The 19,107-nt window shown below is 43.4% G+C and overlaps 1 protein-coding gene across 4 annotated transcripts in view; it reads left to right on the forward strand.

The window, feature by feature from the left end:
• Window positions 1-19,107, forward strand: part of elmo1 (engulfment and cell motility 1 (ced-12 homolog, C. elegans)) — a 282,334-nt gene that overhangs the window by 110,514 nt on the left and 152,713 nt on the right. For all 4 annotated transcript variants that reach the window (XM_068001271.1, XM_068001264.1, XM_068001286.1 and 1 more), the window contains 3 exons: window positions 9,588-9,638; window positions 14,613-14,735; window positions 17,550-17,678. In XM_068001271.1, coding sequence (XP_067857372.1) covers window positions 9,588-9,638; window positions 14,613-14,735; window positions 17,550-17,678 — 303 coding nt within the window. The remainder of the gene's footprint in view (window positions 1-9,587; window positions 9,639-14,612; window positions 14,736-17,549; window positions 17,679-19,107) is intronic.

Consider the following 19,107-nt stretch of genomic DNA (forward strand, 5'->3'; position numbering starts at 1 on the left):
ATATTGTGAATAGCTGGGGCCCAAGCACTGATCCCTGCAGTACCCTACTAGTCACTGCCTGCCACCCGGAAAAAGACCCGTTTATTCCCACTCTCTGTTTCCTCAATCTATGCCAGTATATTCCCCCCAATCCCATGTGCTTTAATTTTGCACACTAACCTCTAGTGTGGGACCTTAGCAAAAGCGGTGAGTATCAACACCGGCGATTCATGGGATTAGTTTTACGGAACATTTGTGAATGCGAGTCATTATAGCAGTGCTTAATGACGCGTGGCTAAAGGCAACATTACTCTGCTCAGCGAGTAATCTTATACATGCAGCAGCGCTTCTAATGAATTAAACATAGCTGAATAACAGCAGTCCATTCTATGTTGAATGCGTTCACTCAGTCTGCTACCTAATAAGCAAAATAATGCAAACTACGTGCACCTTCTTTACCAGAAAATTCCCAGCCAAACTTTTTAAAAATTTGTTCTCGGGTTTTTGGGGGCGACATTGGCATGGCCAACATTTATTGCCCATTCCTAGTTGACGTGAGAGCATTAAGAGTCAACCAGGTAGTGTAGGATTGGAGCCATAGGGAGGCTAGACTAGGTAGGGATGATAGGTTCCCTTTCCCTGAAGGATAGTAGTGAACCAGTTGGGTTTTGACAAGAATCAGAGCAGCTTTTATGGTTGATTTTAATCTGGTGAACAGCCCACAAATTTCCAGATTTTATTGACTTCTGATTCACAGCTTGCCGTGGTGGGATTGGAACTCACGACTTGTGGGTTGCTAGCCCTACCTTCAAACATTTTGGGGTGAGTCATGTAACTTCTCCCCCCACCCCCCTCCCGGGAAGGTAAATTCAGTAATATTTGACCCCATTTTGGAGACAACAGAACAAAATACCGCTCAAATCTGAGGATGTTTGCTGGACTGTGTTATTTTGGGCTGACAGCTATCAAGAAAAGCCTGTTTTTGTTTGTGTTTTGGGTGTACTTTGTTTTTGGAACTCGGTACAGATGTTGCATCCAGGTTTCCAAGAGTAGATATGCTGGTTAGAACAGACATTATCTAAAAACTCTTCTGGTATAAGATAATAAATGTAATGGTCAGCTAGTTTTGGAAATAAATAAACCTACCGAATGCTTATATTTGTGAAAAAAAACCTGTTGAGAAATTAATTAAACGCATAGGTCATCTGTCGTAATATTCCTGAGTGGCACAAGGCCACTGTTCATCTCAGATCATCTCTTTGGCTTTTCAGTCAATAATTTTAAAACGTTTCATGAAAATGTTGACCAATTTTAAACAACAACTTGCATTTATATAGTGCCTTTAACATAGTAAAACGTCCAAAGGCGCTTCACAGGAGCGTAATCAAACAAAATTTGACACTGAGCCACATAAGGAGATTACAGGGCAGGTTAAAGAGGTAGGTTTTAAAGAGCTTCTTAAAGGAGGAGAGAGAGTTAGAGAGGCGGTGAGGTTTAGGGAGGGAATTCCAGAGCTTAGGGCTGAGGCAGCTGAAGGCACGGCCACCAATGGTGGGCGAAGGAAATTGGGGATGCGCATGGGACCAGAAGTGGAGGCACGCAGAGATCTTGGAGGGCTGTAGGACTGGAGGAGGTTACAGAGATAGGGAGGGACGAGGCCATGGAGGGATTTGAAAACCTGTATTCCGCAACCGTTGTATTGCTGCCCTTTTGCCTACCTATTTAACAGAGTCATTTTGTCCAGTGACAGATGGATATTTTGGCTCAGTGGGAAGCACTCTCGCCTCTGAGTCAGGAGGTTGTGGGTTCAAGTCTCACTCCAGGCACTTGAACACAAAATCTAGCCTGACACCCCAGTGCACTATTTCGAAGAAGAGCAGGGAAGTTCTCCCCGATGTCCTGGCCAGTATTTATCCCTCAACCAACATCATTAAAACAGATTACCTGGTCATGATCTCATTGCTGTTTGTGGGACCTTGCTGTGGGCAAATTGGCTGCTGCGTTTTCTACATTACAACAATGACTACACTTCAAAAGTACTTAAGTGGCTGTAAAGTGCTTTGGGATGTCCTGAGGTTGTGAAAGGCGCTATATAAATACAAGTTCTTTTTATCTGAGTCTTGCTGAGAGAAGAAGTAAAAAGTGCTCCATAGAGAAGTGATTGTAATGGATGGCAGGGAGTCTTATCAGTAGCGCCTCAGCCTCCACCTGTGGTGAGGGTGTTCTCGCGATTGTTCGCTCAAGCCACCCATCGAGCCTTCTTGTGCACGCCAAAGCACAACATTTGCCTTTTGGCACTTTACTCTGAGCTGCGTGGCGGGCAGCGTTCAGGCTTGAGTTCACAGGTGAGCAAGGAGCATTTCCCACAAAAGGTGCAGCATTTCAACCAGCTGCAAATATCTCCTTAAACCAAGAGCTTGACCTGCAACTTGAGAGAGAGAGGAGAGAGACTTGCATTTATATAGCGCCTTTCACGACCTCAGGACGTCTCAAAGTGCTTTACAGACAGTGGACTTTTGAAGCGTTGTAATGTTGTGTGACTGATGGAAAGCAAAAAGAAATTACCCTGCCTTGTTTAAATGAACTGTTTGTATGAATAACTACAACTATAACCAGCAATTATCGGGAGACATTCCAGATGATTCACAGGCAAACACTTTCTCTCCGGATTAATGGTGCCATTATCTGTATTTGTAAACGCACACAGGAGACTGATTTAGCTTTACACATCATTCCTCCGTTCACTCCCCCCCGCCGCCTTTTGCTGGTGTGAATGAATGAGTGCTCATTTCCTTAATGCCTTTCATTTGGATCAGCTGAGACACTCTGCTGAAATCACCCATAGTTTTGGTCATACTTTTACACTGCATTCCTCAGAGTTGCCGCCAGTAATTGTCTTGCATTACTCATAGAATCGTACAGTACACAAGGAGGCCATTCGGCCCATCGTGTCTGTGCCAGCTCTTTGAAAGAGCAATCCAATTAGTCCCACTCCCCCCTGCTCTTTCCCCATAGCCCTGCAGATCTTTTCTTTTTCATGTATTTATCCAATTCCCTTTTGAAAGTTATTATTGAATCTGCTTCCACCACCCTTTCATGCAGTGCATTCCAGATCATAATAACTCGCTGTGTAAAAAAATTTCTCCTCATCTCCTCCTCTGGTCACCAACCCTCCTGCCAGTAGAAACAGTTTCTCCTTATTTACTCTTATCAAAACCCCACATAACTTTGTGAACTTCTTGTGGTTCAGGAGTTTCCTGGGTGCAGCCTATTTGTGCCACATACCAAAGGATAAGTTTTTAATTCAGTTTCCCCGATGGCTCAGTAGGCGAGTTAAATGTCTAATGGGGTATTTAATGGGTCTGAGCCAAACCAACCCATGATCTTCTTTTCTATGCTCGGGCAGCGATCTCGAACGTGGCAGCAGTGTTCCTAGGCGGTCTAACCAGAAACATTTCCCACTGCTGATCACTATCCATTAACAACTCCCGGGAAATATTGGAAAGACCTGGATCTGGCTGAGCAGCAGTACCCTTCCAGGACTGGCGTAGCCTGTCAACATCACCATCTAGGCTGACGTATGAACAACAGCATCTTGGGCAAGGTGTTGGAGAGCTGATGCCCCTGGAACCCTACTCCAGCATAGAAAGAAAGAAAGACTTGCATTTATACAGCACCTTCCATGACCTCCGAATGTCTTTCATTTTTAACACCCCCCCCCCCCCCCCCCCCTTACGATCCTCTCCCAACCGTCATAGAGGTGAGGTTAATATCAAGGCCAGTATGTGAGCAGGTGCGAGAGAGTGGCCTATAGATAACCTGATCCCTCCTTCTCTCTTCCCCCCAACCCCCCCCCCAACCACTCCCCATCCTCCTATTTTCCCTCACTCCACCTACCCAGGCACCTGGTCTTCACTCAGTGCTTCTCCACGGTGAAACGTATGAAGTCATTAACTTGATGTGTAGGGCAGTTGCGTTAAATTAAGCATTTCAATTCAGCCCCTTGAAACAAACATTTTAACATTTAAGTAGAACTACTTCAACGTTTTGTAGATAGCTTTACAAATGGAAGCGCTTAAACTATCCTTCTGACTCGGAGGCGTGAGTGCTACCACTGAGCCAAACCGATGTCGGCAAAAGGAGGAGCTCATCTGCAGACATGGGAATGAGGTCGCGCAGGTGTGAACTGGGGAGGGAGGGTGTGAGGCCAGAGGCCCAACAGGCAAATGGCCAGAGGCGGGAACGGGATTGGTGAGTGTCCATAGTTGATGTGAATAGCAGAGGTGGGCGGGATGCCATACTGTCTGTGTCAAAGGCTGTATGATGAGGAGGACTTGGCTAAATCTGTGGAGTTGGTTTAAAGGAAGTAAGTGGAACACAGTAAATGAAATTTAAAAAAAACTTAACAGAAAGATCAACTAAAAGTTTCAATATAATCAATAAATTTAAATCAACTCTAAATAAAACTTACCCATTGGAAAATAATTTAAGTTTTAAAATAAAAACATGCAGAGAAATGGAGCTGGGAGATTAAGGTTAGGGAGCAAATACCCCATCAGTTGTTGGGAGCCTTGAAAGGTAAATAATGTTAAGTACAGACAACAACTATTTCTATAACCTCCTCCAGCCCTACAACTGTCCGAGATCTCTGGGCTCCTCCAATTCTGACCTTTTGTGCATCCCTGATTTTCATCACTCCACCATTGGCGGCAGTGCCAAAGCCCTAAGCCCAGGAATTCCCTCCCTAAGCCTCTCTGCCTCTCCACCTGTCTCTCCTCCTTTAAAATGCTCCTTAAAACCTACCTCCTAGACCAAGCTTAATATCTCCTGATGTGGCTCGATGTCAGATTTTGTTTGATAACGTTCCTGTGAAGTGCCTTGGGACGTTTTACTACGTTAAAGGCGCTACATAAATGCAAGTTGTTGGTGAGTACAGACACCTACACAATCCTTACGGTTTAAAAGCAATACATCCAGGGTTGACAAAATGATAATGCAGGAAGTAAATGTGACGAACAGGAAGTGCGTGCTAGATTTGTAGTCTATTATAGATGATAAATATAATGAAATTTTGCAGGATTGTCTATTAAGTTGTGGGTACAAGTGAAGCACTACCCTTGCAAGCCATTTGTGTAGAGCTCTGTCTTGGGCTTCCTTCAGTTTCATGTGGACTGTTCATTTCAGAATCGTCAGAAAGCCGCAGGACGTTGCAGAACTGTTGATGGCTCTGCTCTGCTCATTTCTTGCACCGCTGTACTTTTGTGTTCCTAACAAAAAGCTTCTGCCTCCTGCTTTCTTGCTGCACGCTCGCATAGCTTGATGTAGAGGGCAATGCTAACACCTTCAATTGTCCTCTGACAGTAAGTAATGCCCGTTCTTCTCTTTGGCTGCATCGCGAACGTATGCTCCAACTGCACTGAGATGTTACACCTGTATCCATTCGTCTGTCCCGTGTTTGTCTCCCGTTTACTTTTAAAGCCACGTGGTTTTGAAAGACTCCCAACAGTATTTATTACAAAGGAATATATCAACATATGAGCAGAGAAGGAATCTTGTGATTTGAATGTATGGATTGAAGCACAGTTCTTGTGTATAACGCTGTTGTAGAAACCAGTGCGAGTGACATCGGGCTTTTCTGCCCACCGTTTGCTTGCCAGTTCACGCACTGACAGATGTCAAGGAGCTGGTCACGCTCCCGCTGTCTTATCTGACCCCTGATGGCCTATATAAAAAAGGATAAAAGAACAAACAAACAGGTATTCCGGGGCAGTGCAGTGATCCAGCACCAACACGTGATGCCATAGAGCGGGGATGGACACGGGTTCGAACTTCTGCTCTTGTCAGATTCCTAATCAGAGCCGTATTGAAGGGGAAGGTGCCGAATGGAATCTTCTGGATCTCCCAGTAGCAGGGAGAACAAGTAATGGAGAGTCATATCTGGGTGAACCTGACCTCCTCCTGGCTGGTAGATACCCAGGGAACGTGGCTACAGTATGGAGCAGAGTGTGTACTTGTGCACAACCTCTCGGCACCAAATGCTCAGGCCAAGCAGTTGAACCAGGAAAACCAGTCCAGGAATGTCCTTTAATGGGAAAATAGTAACAAAAAGCAACTTTTTTTTGAAGAAGTGGAAAGATTTCTGCAGGGGCAAGACTACATGGTAAACCTGCAGAGGTGCACAGCAGCTCTTTCTTGGTTTATACTGTTCTGGAAGTAAACCATCATATAATCTGCTTACATTTTTCATTTCTATTTTTACTGTTTTCAGAGTAAAACAAAATGAATATTTTATATTTGGCAAGGAAACCATTTATCTACTCCCCTCGCTTAACATTGTCCACATCACAATAAACACCCATTTTATTATTTATTTTCCATCAACAGTTCGGTTTGATCCAGTCCAATTTATGAGGAAGATGGGGAGCTGATAATCTGCTATTTTGCCCCTTCACAATGCTGTTTAATCAGTGACTAATAAAGCTTCACGTCTAGGATAGTCCCTTCCTTTAAGGACTTTAGTGAAACTGTTGTCTTTTTTTTAGGACTTTAGTGGTTAATTTTCTGATGCCAGCCCACAAATGACCAGATTTATTGTCATGGTGGGATTTGAACTTGTGACCTCTAGTTTGCTAGTTCAGTACCGTGACCACTAGGCTACCATACCCTTCAAAGGCCTGGGTGTGCCCCCCCCCAGTGGTGGTGGTGGTATTGCATTGATTTGGCATATCGACTTACTTGGCCTCGGCCAGGCAAAGCCATTCTGCTCAGTGCACCCAAATTGCTACTACTACCCTACGACCTCTGTGAGCGGAATATGCTAATTGTAAGTGCAGCTCCCATCTGCTTCCAGTTCTTCTGTTTCCCCACCACCACCCCCCCATCCCAAAAAAAAGGAACTAAAAATACAGGCCTTATGACTGCTTATTTTTGCACTGGATGGAGTCATGTCCTCAGTGGAGGCAAGAATCCGGAACGTGCTTTCATTGTAATCGGGAAGGGGAGGGATGCAAGTTTTAAAAACAGTTGTGCCTTCTTATTTCACCACGCTTGCACTTCAAATGGGTGAGTCAAATGTCCTTCCCCTTTAAGGCGGCAGTTTCCAACCTCGCAGACTATGACATGTCTGTAAGATGCCAACACAACAAGTTATATCAAACTTGTATAGAACTTTGGTTAGACCACTCTTGGAGTACTGTGAACAGTTCTGGTCTCCATATTATAAAAAGGATATAGAGGCACTGAAGAAGATGCAAAAAAGATTTACAAGGATAATATCAGAACTGAAAGGTTACACCTATCAGGAAAGGCTGAACAGGCTGAGGCTCTTTTCTCTAGAAAAGAGAAGACTGATGGGTGACCTGATACAGACCTTTAAAATCATGAAGGGGTTTGATCAGGTAGAAATAGAGAAGATTTTTCCACTTGTGGGGGAGACCAAAACTAGGGGCCATAAATATAAAATAGTCACTAATAAATCCAATAGGGAATTCAGGAGAAACTTCTTTACCCAGAGAGTGGTTAGAATGTGGGACTTGCTACCACAAGTAGTTGAGGTGACGAGCATAGATGCATTTAAGGGGAAGTTTGATAAGCACATGAGGGAGAAAGGAATAGAAGAATATGCTGATCGGGTTAGATGAATAGGGGTGGGAGAAGGCTCGTGTAGAGCGTAAACGCCGGCATAGACCTGTTGGGCTGAATGGCCTGTTTCTGTGCTGTAGATTCTGTGTAATTCTATGTAACAAAGTATAAACAGGAAAACAATGAGATTACCTCAGAAAGGCAAAATAATTGTGGGGTAGGGGGAGGAGCAGCGAATATTTTGCACTGGATGGTAAACTTGAACTGTCTGCACTGAGTATAATCACAGCCTCTGTGAACGTGGTTTCAGAACACGTAGAAACCAGAAGATAACTTAGAGGAACAATCCAAGACAGCTGAACTTTCAGCAACCAAATAGGTCAAAATGACTCATAAAACGTCACTTGTTTTATTTTGTTTTAAAGTTTGAAACTTTATTTACTGGACAGGTTTTGCTCTGTAATGATTTATTTACAAGTTGATCTCCTCTGACATTGCTCATGAACTAATTTTTTATTTTTAAATCTCTCTTCTAACCATCATTGCCTGTGTCTAGTTACTCGTCGTTACGTAAGGCTTGACTAGACCTAATACTCTTTAAGTATCAAGCATCACACTCGCTATACCATACATTAAAAAGTCTTCACACTTATGAGGAACTGTTAGTTTTAATATCCTTTTCCTCATTGTCTATGTGGATTTCTTTTTTTAAAAAAAACTTCAATTAATAAGGAGAGGAACCATTACTGAGCCCAGCTTTGTGAGGAGGGCTAAGTTAGCTGCAGTTGGAGGTGATCGTCTGTCCCAGTGCAGCTCATTTGGAATATGACTGCTATTTTAGCTGGCTCATCCTGCAGCGTGTAGCAACATTGGTTCCCTCAACAACGTCCACAGCACTCAAAAATAAAACAAACAAAAGTAAAAAAAAAAAAAATTGTTGTCATGGTTTGATTTTTGAAGAGCATTGATGGGGAGACTCCCCTTTTAAGGATAGAGGAAAAAATTCCACCACCTCATCAAGACTGATGAATCTCGATGACATTCGTGGACATAGGATTTTGAAAGGAATTGATAGGGTAGATAGAGAGAAACTTTTTCCGCTGGTGGAGGAGTCCAGATCAAGGGGACGTAACCTTAAAATCAGAGCCAGGCGACTCAGGAGAGAAGTTAGGAAACACTTCTTCACGCAAAGGGTGGTCAAAGTGCGCAACTCTCTCCCACAAAAAGCAGTAGAGGCGAGCTCAATTAATAATTTTAAGTCTGAGATCGATAGATTTTTGCTAGCCAGGGTATGTGGATGGAGTTAGGATGGTGGAGCAGGCTCGAGGGGCTGAATGGCCTACTCCTGTTCCTATGAATGAATACTGGAGTTAGTGACCAAAAATAGCTGTCCATTTGACACAACATTGAGTTGGCAAGGATGTAGTCTGTTTCTCATGATTGGATTGAGTTACAGAATATTCAAATCTATTTCCTTGAGGAAAAAAGATCCGCAGCCGTCTTAAAGGGGCATACAGCTCAGGTTATTGGTCTGTAAATAGATACAGTATTAATCGTTCTTTTTTCCAGGATTGTGAAATGCAAACATTGTGGGTTTTATTTCAAAAAATGTCGTAAGTGGTGTCAAGTGGGCAACAATGTAACAAATTCTCCATGTTTAGCGACAAAATGGTCTTTTAAAAAGCTGCTGATGGTGTGGCATGAAAATACTGGAGCATTGGAACTAGGAAGACCCGAGTCCAATTTTCAGTCTGGATTTGCTGTGTTTAGGTTATTAGGAGCTTTAGACTGGGCACAACACACTGATTGCACACTTATTGGAGCAGTGGGACGGGAATTCAGTCTCTGCCTGCACTGTTACAATTATTCACTCCTGTGTTGCAGTAAAGTGTAGTTCATGCAACTTTGGACTTACAGGCACCTTCAGAAATAAATATCTTTTCTTTTTACAGTAATCATCATTTGTTAAATTACATTAAGATTTTTAACCGTACATATATTTTCTTTCTCCTTTTTGCTCTCTACAGGAAATGGCGAATATCTTGGCCCAGAAACAGCTGCGTTCCATTATTTTAAGTGTAAGTTTGGGGAAAGGTATTGGACAAAAGCCATCGTTTGTACTTGTACTATTATTACATATTTTAATAGAAAACAACAACTTGCATTTATATAGCGCCTTTAACATAGGAAAACGCCCCAAGGCGCTTCACAGCAGCCAAAGAAGGAGATATTAGCATTGGTGACTAAAAGCTTGGTTGAAGAGGTAGATTTTAAGGAGGGTTTTTAAAGGAGGAGAGAGAGGCAGAGAAATTTAGGAAGGGAATTCCAGAACTTAGGGCTTAGACGGCTGAAGGCACGGCCGCCAATGGTGGGGCGAAGGTTGGAGATGCACAAGAGGCCAGAGTTGGAGGAACAAAGTTGGGGAGCGAATTCTGTCGGCTCAGACACCAAACTGAGCTAGAAATGTTATCCTCGATGGAGGGGGGAGATCACGGGGCTCCTCCTGACCCCACAAAAATTCTGACAAAAAGAAACACAAAAGTGTAGCTTTTCCTGAATGGCCTATGCAGTATCTTTAAAGCACTGCTGGTCAGGCCAATTGACGCTTGGTATCAATGGGCGGAGCTTGCACAGTGAACAAAAATGATGGGCAGAAAAAGACCAGATGGTCCATCAAGCCTGCCCCACATTCATGATGCCTGGAGCATCGTGACAAGACATTTCCTACTCCCCCCTGTCCACTGCCCCCCCCCCCCCCCCCCCACAGCAGCCATGTAATCTCCTGGGAGAAGCAGGAGAACAGAAAAAAACCCAGGGCCAAAAAGGGGGGAAAAGATCTGAAAATTCCTCTCCGACCCCCTCAGACGATCGAACCAGTCCAGGAGACTGCATTGATCATACTTATCTTAATTGTTAAATCGCTTACCTACATCATGGGACCACGATTAGCACATTACAAATCGGCCCCCGCCTGATGTAGGCCCCCAACCAAAATGGCGGCAGGCGGGAATGGGGCAGCCTATGTATTGCCGTCACTTTCAGAGTGCTGCCGCTCCGGTCCTGCCTGACAGAAGCATTTAAAATCAACTCTGTAAGAATTTAAAAAGCAACTGCAGGTTGAAAGACTACAAGAAGTAAAGAATACTGCATCTACGAAAAAGAAATCTTAGAATATAGATTGTAATCATTTATTATTTTTGTTGGAGGAGCTGCTTGGTACAATAGCTACTAAAAGTGTATCAATGTATTCTATTACTATTATTCTGGCCTCTTGCACATCCCCAATTTTCATCGCTCCACCATCGGCGGCTGTGCCTCAGCTGTCTAGGCCCTAAGCTCTGGAATTTTCGGCCTAAACCCCTCCGCCTCTCCACCTCCCTCTCCTCCTTCAAGTCATTCCTTAAAACCTACCTCTTTGACAAAGCATTTGGTCACCTGTCCTAATACCTCTCTGTGTGGCTCGGTACCAAATGTTGTTCGATAACGCACCTGTGAAGCCCCTTGGGATTGTTTTACTACGTTAAAGATGCTACATAAATGCAAGTTGTTGTTGTATAGGCTCGTTCACATTTCGTTCAATAAATTCACTTGTTAAAGTCTAAAACAAGATCTAATGTTGTAATGCTCTACCTCTTCTCAAAGACAAAAGACGTTTGTATATAGGCACAGAATATCTAAAGCAGTTTACAGAAAGATTTTCTCTTTGTTATGCTGGGCTCATGATCAGAAACCCTTGAGACCATAGGAAGTTAAGGAGGTAAAATTCAACTTCAGTGGGGTTGCGAAACGGGCGATTCCAGATAGGCTGCCCGTTCATCCCTTCCAGTTTTCCTTTCCATTGACAACATTTTGGGATGGGGGGGGGGGGGGTGGAGGCTAGAATTTTGAAGTTAAAAATGTTTTTTTTTTTATTTGTTCATGGGATGTGGGCGTCGCTAGCGCGGCCGGCATTTATTGCCCTTGAGAAGGTGGTGGTGAGCCGCCGCCTTGAACCGCTGCAGTCTGTGTGGCGAAGGTTCTCCGGTGAAGGCACGCTCCGCCCATTGATACCAAGCGTCAAGTGGCCTGACCAACAGTGCTTAAAGGTACTGCATAGGCCGCTCAGGAAAAGCTACGCTTTTGTGTTTCTTTCTGTTAGGATTTTTGTGGGGCCAGGAGGAGCCCCATGATCTCCCCCCTCCCTCGAGGATAAAATTTCCAGCTCAGTTTGATGTCTGAGCCCCCCCACTTTGTTCCTCCAACTCTGGCCTCTTGTGCATCCCCAACCTTCGCCCCACCATTGGCGGCCATGCCTTCAGCCGCCTAGACCCTAAGTTCTGGAATGTAGTTTGATATCTCTACGTGGTAGAGAGTGAAGGGAAAGAGAAATGGGTGGAGTGGTATCAGTCTGAAAACAGACCAGATTAACACCAGTGATAAAAAGCTGACGCACTATGAAAGGGATTTATCTCAGAGTATCTGCTTTGCTGTTAATAGATGAATGCACTGCTTCACAAAGGATCTGGAAAGTGAGATTATTTTGAAAGCAAGTGAATAATAAAGCAAGTCTTTCCCGGACTGAGGGGCTAGTGCTGCTCATTTATAATCCTTGGCCAAAAAAATTAGCAATTTATTTTTCTATTTTCACTCCCATAAGTTAGCTCCCATATCTACATCATCCCCTTTAATCAGGAGAACAAACTATAGACAATCTTGGAGACATGTAAAGGATGTTCCTTTTACAACCTGCCAGAAAGAACATTAGAGTTAGTGTGAAGCAGGATTCCAGGCTTTTGCTGGTTTTATTCTCTCAACAATGAAAAAAAGTTCCAGCTGCTGTCAAATTAACTTGGAGCACATGGCCGATTTACACAGCTGTTCTGAACTTCAAAAGTCTCAGACAAATGCACTGGCTTGTGCTAAACTAATCCTGGCCATTCTCATTTGGAATACATTTCATATTCAGCCCCTGTGAGACAGTAGCTGCTTGTTCAGCCTTCCTTAATGCTGCACATGTTGCGATGTCAATCAGATTGCAATCCCTTGGGTAAAAAAATATATTGGTCTTTTAGACCTGCCTATTCTGTCAGGGGAGTCTGATAATGCCATGACCTCGGCAGTGTCGGAGAGTGAATGACAGTGCAAGCGAGCTGAGTTGTACAGTACAACGGGCCGCGCGGGTACTGAAGGGATTCTTTTTTACAAAGTTAGAATGATGACAGTTAATGTCAAATAGCCTCTACATTTATTTGAAAAAGAAAATTCCTTATTAAAGTAGAAAAGTTGATCACAAAGAGGATGCATCATGGCCATTTGAGATATAATGAGAATCTCCAAACATTAAGGCTAACTGACCAACTCATCTCAAATTTATCCACCCGTCTTTTTATTTAAAAATCTCTTCAAATAGATGGCTAGAATGTTGAACATTGAACAAGAAACCTACACCAGAAAATTAAAATTAGGCAAATTCTAATCTTTCAAAGTCTCTTGCTTTCACAGAAGGTGTAATCCTAAATTGTACAATTTAACATGCAGCTTACTCAGCAATCTCGAGTTGAAAATTCCCAAACGCTCTTTGTTGGTCTTTCATCATCTGGCTCCTATCATTTGCCGAGCTTGTGCGCTCCACTTTCTTTTATAGTATTTCAAAAGGGAAGAAAAAATGTCCTCTTCCTATTCTGAAGACACTGATGTATCCTGGTGTAGTTCCATAAGCCTCACCCTGAGCCTAGACACTGGGTTGTGGATTAAAGGAAGCATGTGAATTTATACTGAGCTTTTCATGACCTCAGGACATCCCAAAGTGCTTTACAGCCAATGAACACCAACTTGCATTTATATAGCGCTTCTAATGAAGTAAAACGTCCCAAGGTGCTTCATAGGAGCGATTATCAAACAAAATGTGACACCGAGCCACATGAAATATTAGGACAGGTGACCAAAAGTTTGGTCAAAGAGGTAGGTTTTAAGGAGCATCTTAAAGAAGAGAGAGGTAGAGAGGTTTAAGGAGGGAATTCCAAAGCTTAGGCAGCTGAAGGCACGGCCGCCAATGGTGGAGTAATGAAAATCAGGGATGCGCAAGAGGCAAGAATTGGAGGAGCGCAGAGATCTCGGCGGGTTCTATGGCTGGAGGAGATTACAGAGATAGGGAGGAGCGAGGCCATGGAAGGATTTGAAAACAAGGATGAGAATTTTAAAATCGAGGCGCTCCCGGACTGGGAGCCAAAGTAGGTTAGCAAGCACAGGGGTGTTGGGAGAACGGGACTTGATGCGAGTTAGGATACGGGCAGCAGAGCTTTGGATGAGCTCAAGTTTATGGAGGGTGAAGATGGGAGGCCGGCCAGGAGAGCATTGGAATCGTCCAGTCTAGAGGTAACAAAGGTATGGGATGAGGGTTTCAGCAGCAGATGATCTGAGGCAGGGGCAGAGTCAGGCAATGTTACGGAGGTGGTCTTGGTGATGGAGTGGCTATGTGGTTGGAAGCTCATCTCAGGGTCAAATAGGACGTCAAGGTTGCGTACGCTCTGAAGTACTGTTACTGGGAAGGTACCGGGTTTGATTTGGTCTGTGCCGAGTTAGCTGGTCTTAGTCAGAGCAGCAGTTGGCTTAAGGACTAGAGTAGGGAAAATTCACCCAAGGTTCCTGCTTCTGATCACTGACCTTTGCTGGAAAGCTCTTGTGTGTCGATGTTGCATGAGGACAGTGTCGGGCTGGGTTGTGATGCTCCCTACATTTGAACAGCCTGCCGACACTCACTGTCTAGGCTTACACATGAAGAACGCCCACTTGGTTGAAATACCAGATGGTAGCTGGTGCTTCTTTAACCATAATCAGTGAATCAGTGCACTCAGGAGACAAGGGAAGAAACGTGTGTGGTGAAATAAATGGTGGAGAGTAATTTTTTTTTAAAAACAGTAAAACTACAAGCGTATACACAGATCTTGCCCTGAAGGGGCCAAGGTGCTGTTTCTTACCCACATGGGTTGCTCGTCAGTGGTAGGGTAGGCGAGGATGCGTTATGAATGGACTGCTGGTATTTTTTTTGAATGGAAATTCTTTCTGTTCAATAGCATGTTATCCGTGGCAACCGAACCATTCAGACTGAAATGGCCCACCAGCTGTATGTCCTCCAAGTGCTGACTTTTAATCTTCTGGAGGACCGGATGATGACTAAAATGGATCCACAGGATCAAGTGAGTGTTTTTTTTCCTACGTTTACCCTAATATGAGAGATCTGCAAGATGGTTATACCCCAACACTGTTTAATTCAGTGCCGCCTGTGTTTGGAAGTCTGATTGCACCAGCTGTTGTTTTCTGCTGCAAATGGTTTGGAATTCAATTAGTTTCTGCAGCCTTCAAATACTAAGTATTTTTTTACTCATTTGTGAGATTTGGGCATCGCTGGCAAGGTCGGTATTTATTACCCATCCCTAGTTTCCCTGAGAAGGTGATGGTGCGCCTGCTGATTTCTTGAAACGTTGAGGGGCTTGCTGGGCCACTTCAAAGAGCAGTTAAGAGTCAACCATGTTGGTGTGGACCTGGAGTCACATATAGGCCAGTCCCTACGGGTAAGGATGGCAGGTTTCCTTCCCTATATTAGTCATTAGTGATTCAGTTACGTTTTTACAACAGTCTGACAGCTTCATGGTCACTTTTACTGATACCAGCTTTAATTTATTTCCAGATTTTTATTTTTAACTGAATTCAAACTGCCATGGTGGGATTTGAACTCGTGTTCTCTGGATTATTAGTCCAGGCCTCTCGATTACTAGTCCCAGTAACATAACCACTGCACTACCGTACGTCCAACTGGTCTATGCCAGTGTTTATGCTGCACATGAGCTTCCTCCTTACTACGTCTCACCCTATCAGCAGAACCTTCTATTCCTTTCTCCCTCATGTACTTATCTAGCTTCCCCTTAAATGCATCTATGGGGTAGGGGGCAAAAAAGGAATTGTTCCACTTGCTAGCTCTCAATTTCATAAGCACATAATATGTAAACCAACTCTAGTAAAGGAGATAGGGCCATAAAAAAATCTTGCTATTACAGTCAAAATTAGCTTGGCGAATGGGCGAATTTTTTCACACTGCACCTCAGCCTGTCGGTCTGAATAAAGACTTGGAGTGCTGGAACTGAATAAGTGAGCTCATTTTGACCTAAGACCATGCGAGCAATCCCTTGCTATGTTGCTGCATGCCTTTGGCTATCTTGCTGGGAAGCTTGGATTAGGAGACAGACATGAGTTCAGCAGCAGCAAAGAAGTATCTGAATACCTTAATTGTTTGAGGAGAATGAAAAGAAAACTCACCCTTAGTGTCAGAGGGCAGAGTTATGAGGAAAGGATGGGAAAACTTGGGCTCTTCACCCTTGAAAGGAGGTGAGTGAGAGGGAACCTTCAATGTAAGGTATAATGGGTACCAAATAGGATAGACAAGATTAGGAAGCATTGGTTCAGATTGAACCCTGACTGTAGGACAAAGAGGCATGGGTACGGACTAGTAAAAATTCAGAATTGGTGTCAGTTAGCACCTCTTCACGCAAAGAGCGATGAATAGCCGGAATGATCTTCTGAAAAAATTCTGGAATTATACGCGAGGGAGTTAGGTGCTGCGATGGAGGGACTGTAGCATTCTATCGAAGAATGAGCTAGATGGGCCAAACAGCCTCTCTCATCTATGCTTGTCTTTGTGAATAATTAGTTGTAAAATAAAAGTATTTCACCCATTTTTTGACTTGGATAGAGCAAGTGTTTGGTCCGTTTTGAAAGTGTTGTGTTGTCACTGGCTCTGAGTTCCCCATCATATTCCACACAGTGGGGAGTGATTGCAAAGCTGTAATCTGATTGAGCGCTCAGATAATGACTAGGACTACTTGAATGGTTTTGCCAATGTTGTATGTTAATTAGCAGTCTCCTGTAATAGCTTCCTTCTGTTGGTTATTAATTGCAATACATACTTGATATTTTAGTTCATTTCAGCAGGTTTGTTGGACTTACTGGTTTCTGTAGCTCTCAATCTTGTGCGAGGTAAGAGTGGTGCCTGAGTTTCATGTCAATTGGCAACATTTATTTGGTAGTGCATTGGTAGACTTGAGTGGTGCAGTGAGCTGGAACAGCTCTGAAGTCTGGGCTTGATCCCATCACAGACATAAAGAAGATCTCCTGCTATTGTTGAAAGACCTCAAATAAAATTAATATTGGCAATCTCAATCCGGTTACAAACATACGAACAATGACGGACAGGATACGACCCACTGGTCCATCCAGCCTGAACCATACAACTGTGATGCCTTGTGCATCACCGTATATACACTCCCCCCGCCCCTCCCTGAAATCATGTAATCTCCTGGGAGAGGCGAAAAACCAGATTAAAAACCCGGGCCAGTTGGGGGGAAAAGCTCTGGGAAATTCCTCTTGGAACCCTTTAATTGATCGAAACTGGTCCAGGCGATCACTCTGACCCTGATAATTTTACGTTTGTAAGAGGTGATCTCTGGCCCAGCCAGAAACAGGTCCAGCTCTCGCTTGAAGGAATTGCAAGTGGGCGTGGGCCCATGGCACAAAGCTGTCACTAATTTGGCACAGGTTGACACTAAACTAGCACCCTGGCCTGTACCATACATGTCCAGAGAGTGCTTAAAGCTGACATCAGATTTCAACGGTAGAACGCTGTCACGCTTAGCACCGACATCCCATAGTTTGGTGAACATAACAGTTAACAGAAATGTAAATTTAAGTATGTGTGTTATATTGGCACTCGGGTCTCGGTAATGTTGATGTGGCAGGGTTGATGGAAATAAGCTTTCAATATACATTCTTTTGGTCTTCTGTAGCACATTAGCAGCTAATTTTGCAGCACTCAGAGAAGGGTACTGAAGGTAATGGTAAATCTGCAGGAGTTATGTCGCAGAGAAATACTCTTTGACTGAATGCACAGATAATCTTGTGCCCATTACACTCATTCAGTTCTGTTTAATCAGTAGTCTGCTTCTCGCTTCCATTTACAGGCCCAAAGGGATATCATATTTGAACTGCGCAGGATTGCGTTCGATGCTGAATTGGAACCTAGCAACAGCGGCAGCATTGAGAAGCGAAAGTCCATGTACACCAGAGATTATAAGAAGCTGGGCTTCATTGTAAGTACACTCGTTTACTGAGAAAACACTCCAAAGGAAGAAACTGTTGGGTTGTTTTAAGAGGCTGAGGTTTTTGTGAGAGTCACTCCTCTTCCATCTTGAACTGCTGTGATCAGAGAATGCTGTCCTTCGTTGTACCAAACCTAGAATCAGGATTCTGCAGTTTGGAAAAGTTCCCAGTGTTTAAAGGGGAATCGACCATGTTGCAGAAGTCAGTTCATTCATTACAGTAATCTTTTTTCCCCCTCCTGTTTAATAATCCTGAAACCAGATACCTTTAAAATATTTTTTGGTTAAAAGTCAAATACTGTCCCTACTTAGTCCCCTTTGCTTCCCGCATCCCAACACCCATTGTGACAGGGCGGGAAATACACCTGGTTGACTGGAACCTGGCTCTGAAGGCCGGCCTTTTAGCCAATCAAAGTGTCATAATTCTACAGATTGACTTGGTTGCATCATATCTACAAATAGGCCAATCAGCAACGTAGTTTATGCAAACCAGCAAGGGCTAGACCAGATTGATTCATCCCATCTGTGATGCTGGGGCTCAGTTGTGGCTGGATGAGATGATTGGTCCGTGACGTGGTAATAGTTAATAATAATGCAAATTAGTTGACAGTTTAATATAAAATTTTGCTATAGTAATAAAAAATTCCATCTATGTGCCCCCTCTAAATCTTTGGATTCTTGGCAATTATCACTACAGCTAAGAATGCCATGTTAATTCAGATTCATTTCCATAAGTAAATTAATTCTACTTATCTATAATTATATGGTACAATTTTTTCCCCCACTGCTTTATATTTCTATCTATCCTGTTGTGACTGCATGCAATTCTTTTCTGTACTGGCTGTTTAATTTTTCTTAATTGCGTCTCGCCATTTGTTATGTTGATTATTTTAACTGCTTTGCATATATTTTTTAATAATCCGTATCAGTGAATTACCATTGAACGGTCCTTTTAGTTTTCCACACGCATATTTTGGCTGCAAGGCAAAGGCTATCCACTGGTAACGCATTAATATCCAGCTGCTTTCTTCACTTACTTGGGGTTCTGAGAAGATTAATTTTGTGCTAGCCAAAAGTTCCTGGAGACTGACGAGTATCCAGAATTGGCATAATGCCTGTTGCCTAAAGGCAGATCTTTCAGCGTCTCACTTGTAGGGAGAAACTAACAGTTGTCAGTGTCACACTGTGAGTAGCTGTCTGTTTCTTTTCACAGAAAGCGTGTTTGATGGATGACCTACATTGCTTCGTCGTTTTCAGTTCTGGGTTTGTTTTGTTTTAACTCTGCCAGTTCAAATATGAGATTAACTAAAAAGCATCTGTGAAATTACCACGACCATAATTTCTAGCAGCAGGAACGGGAAACAGATTTCATTGTCTCTCCTTTTCTCTCTCCTGCACTGAAGCTGATGACTCTTGCCGG

This window comes from Heptranchias perlo, chromosome 2 (genome assembly GCF_035084215.1).
Source record: "Heptranchias perlo isolate sHepPer1 chromosome 2, sHepPer1.hap1, whole genome shotgun sequence".
NCBI lineage: Eukaryota > Metazoa > Chordata > Chondrichthyes > Hexanchiformes > Hexanchidae > Heptranchias > Heptranchias perlo.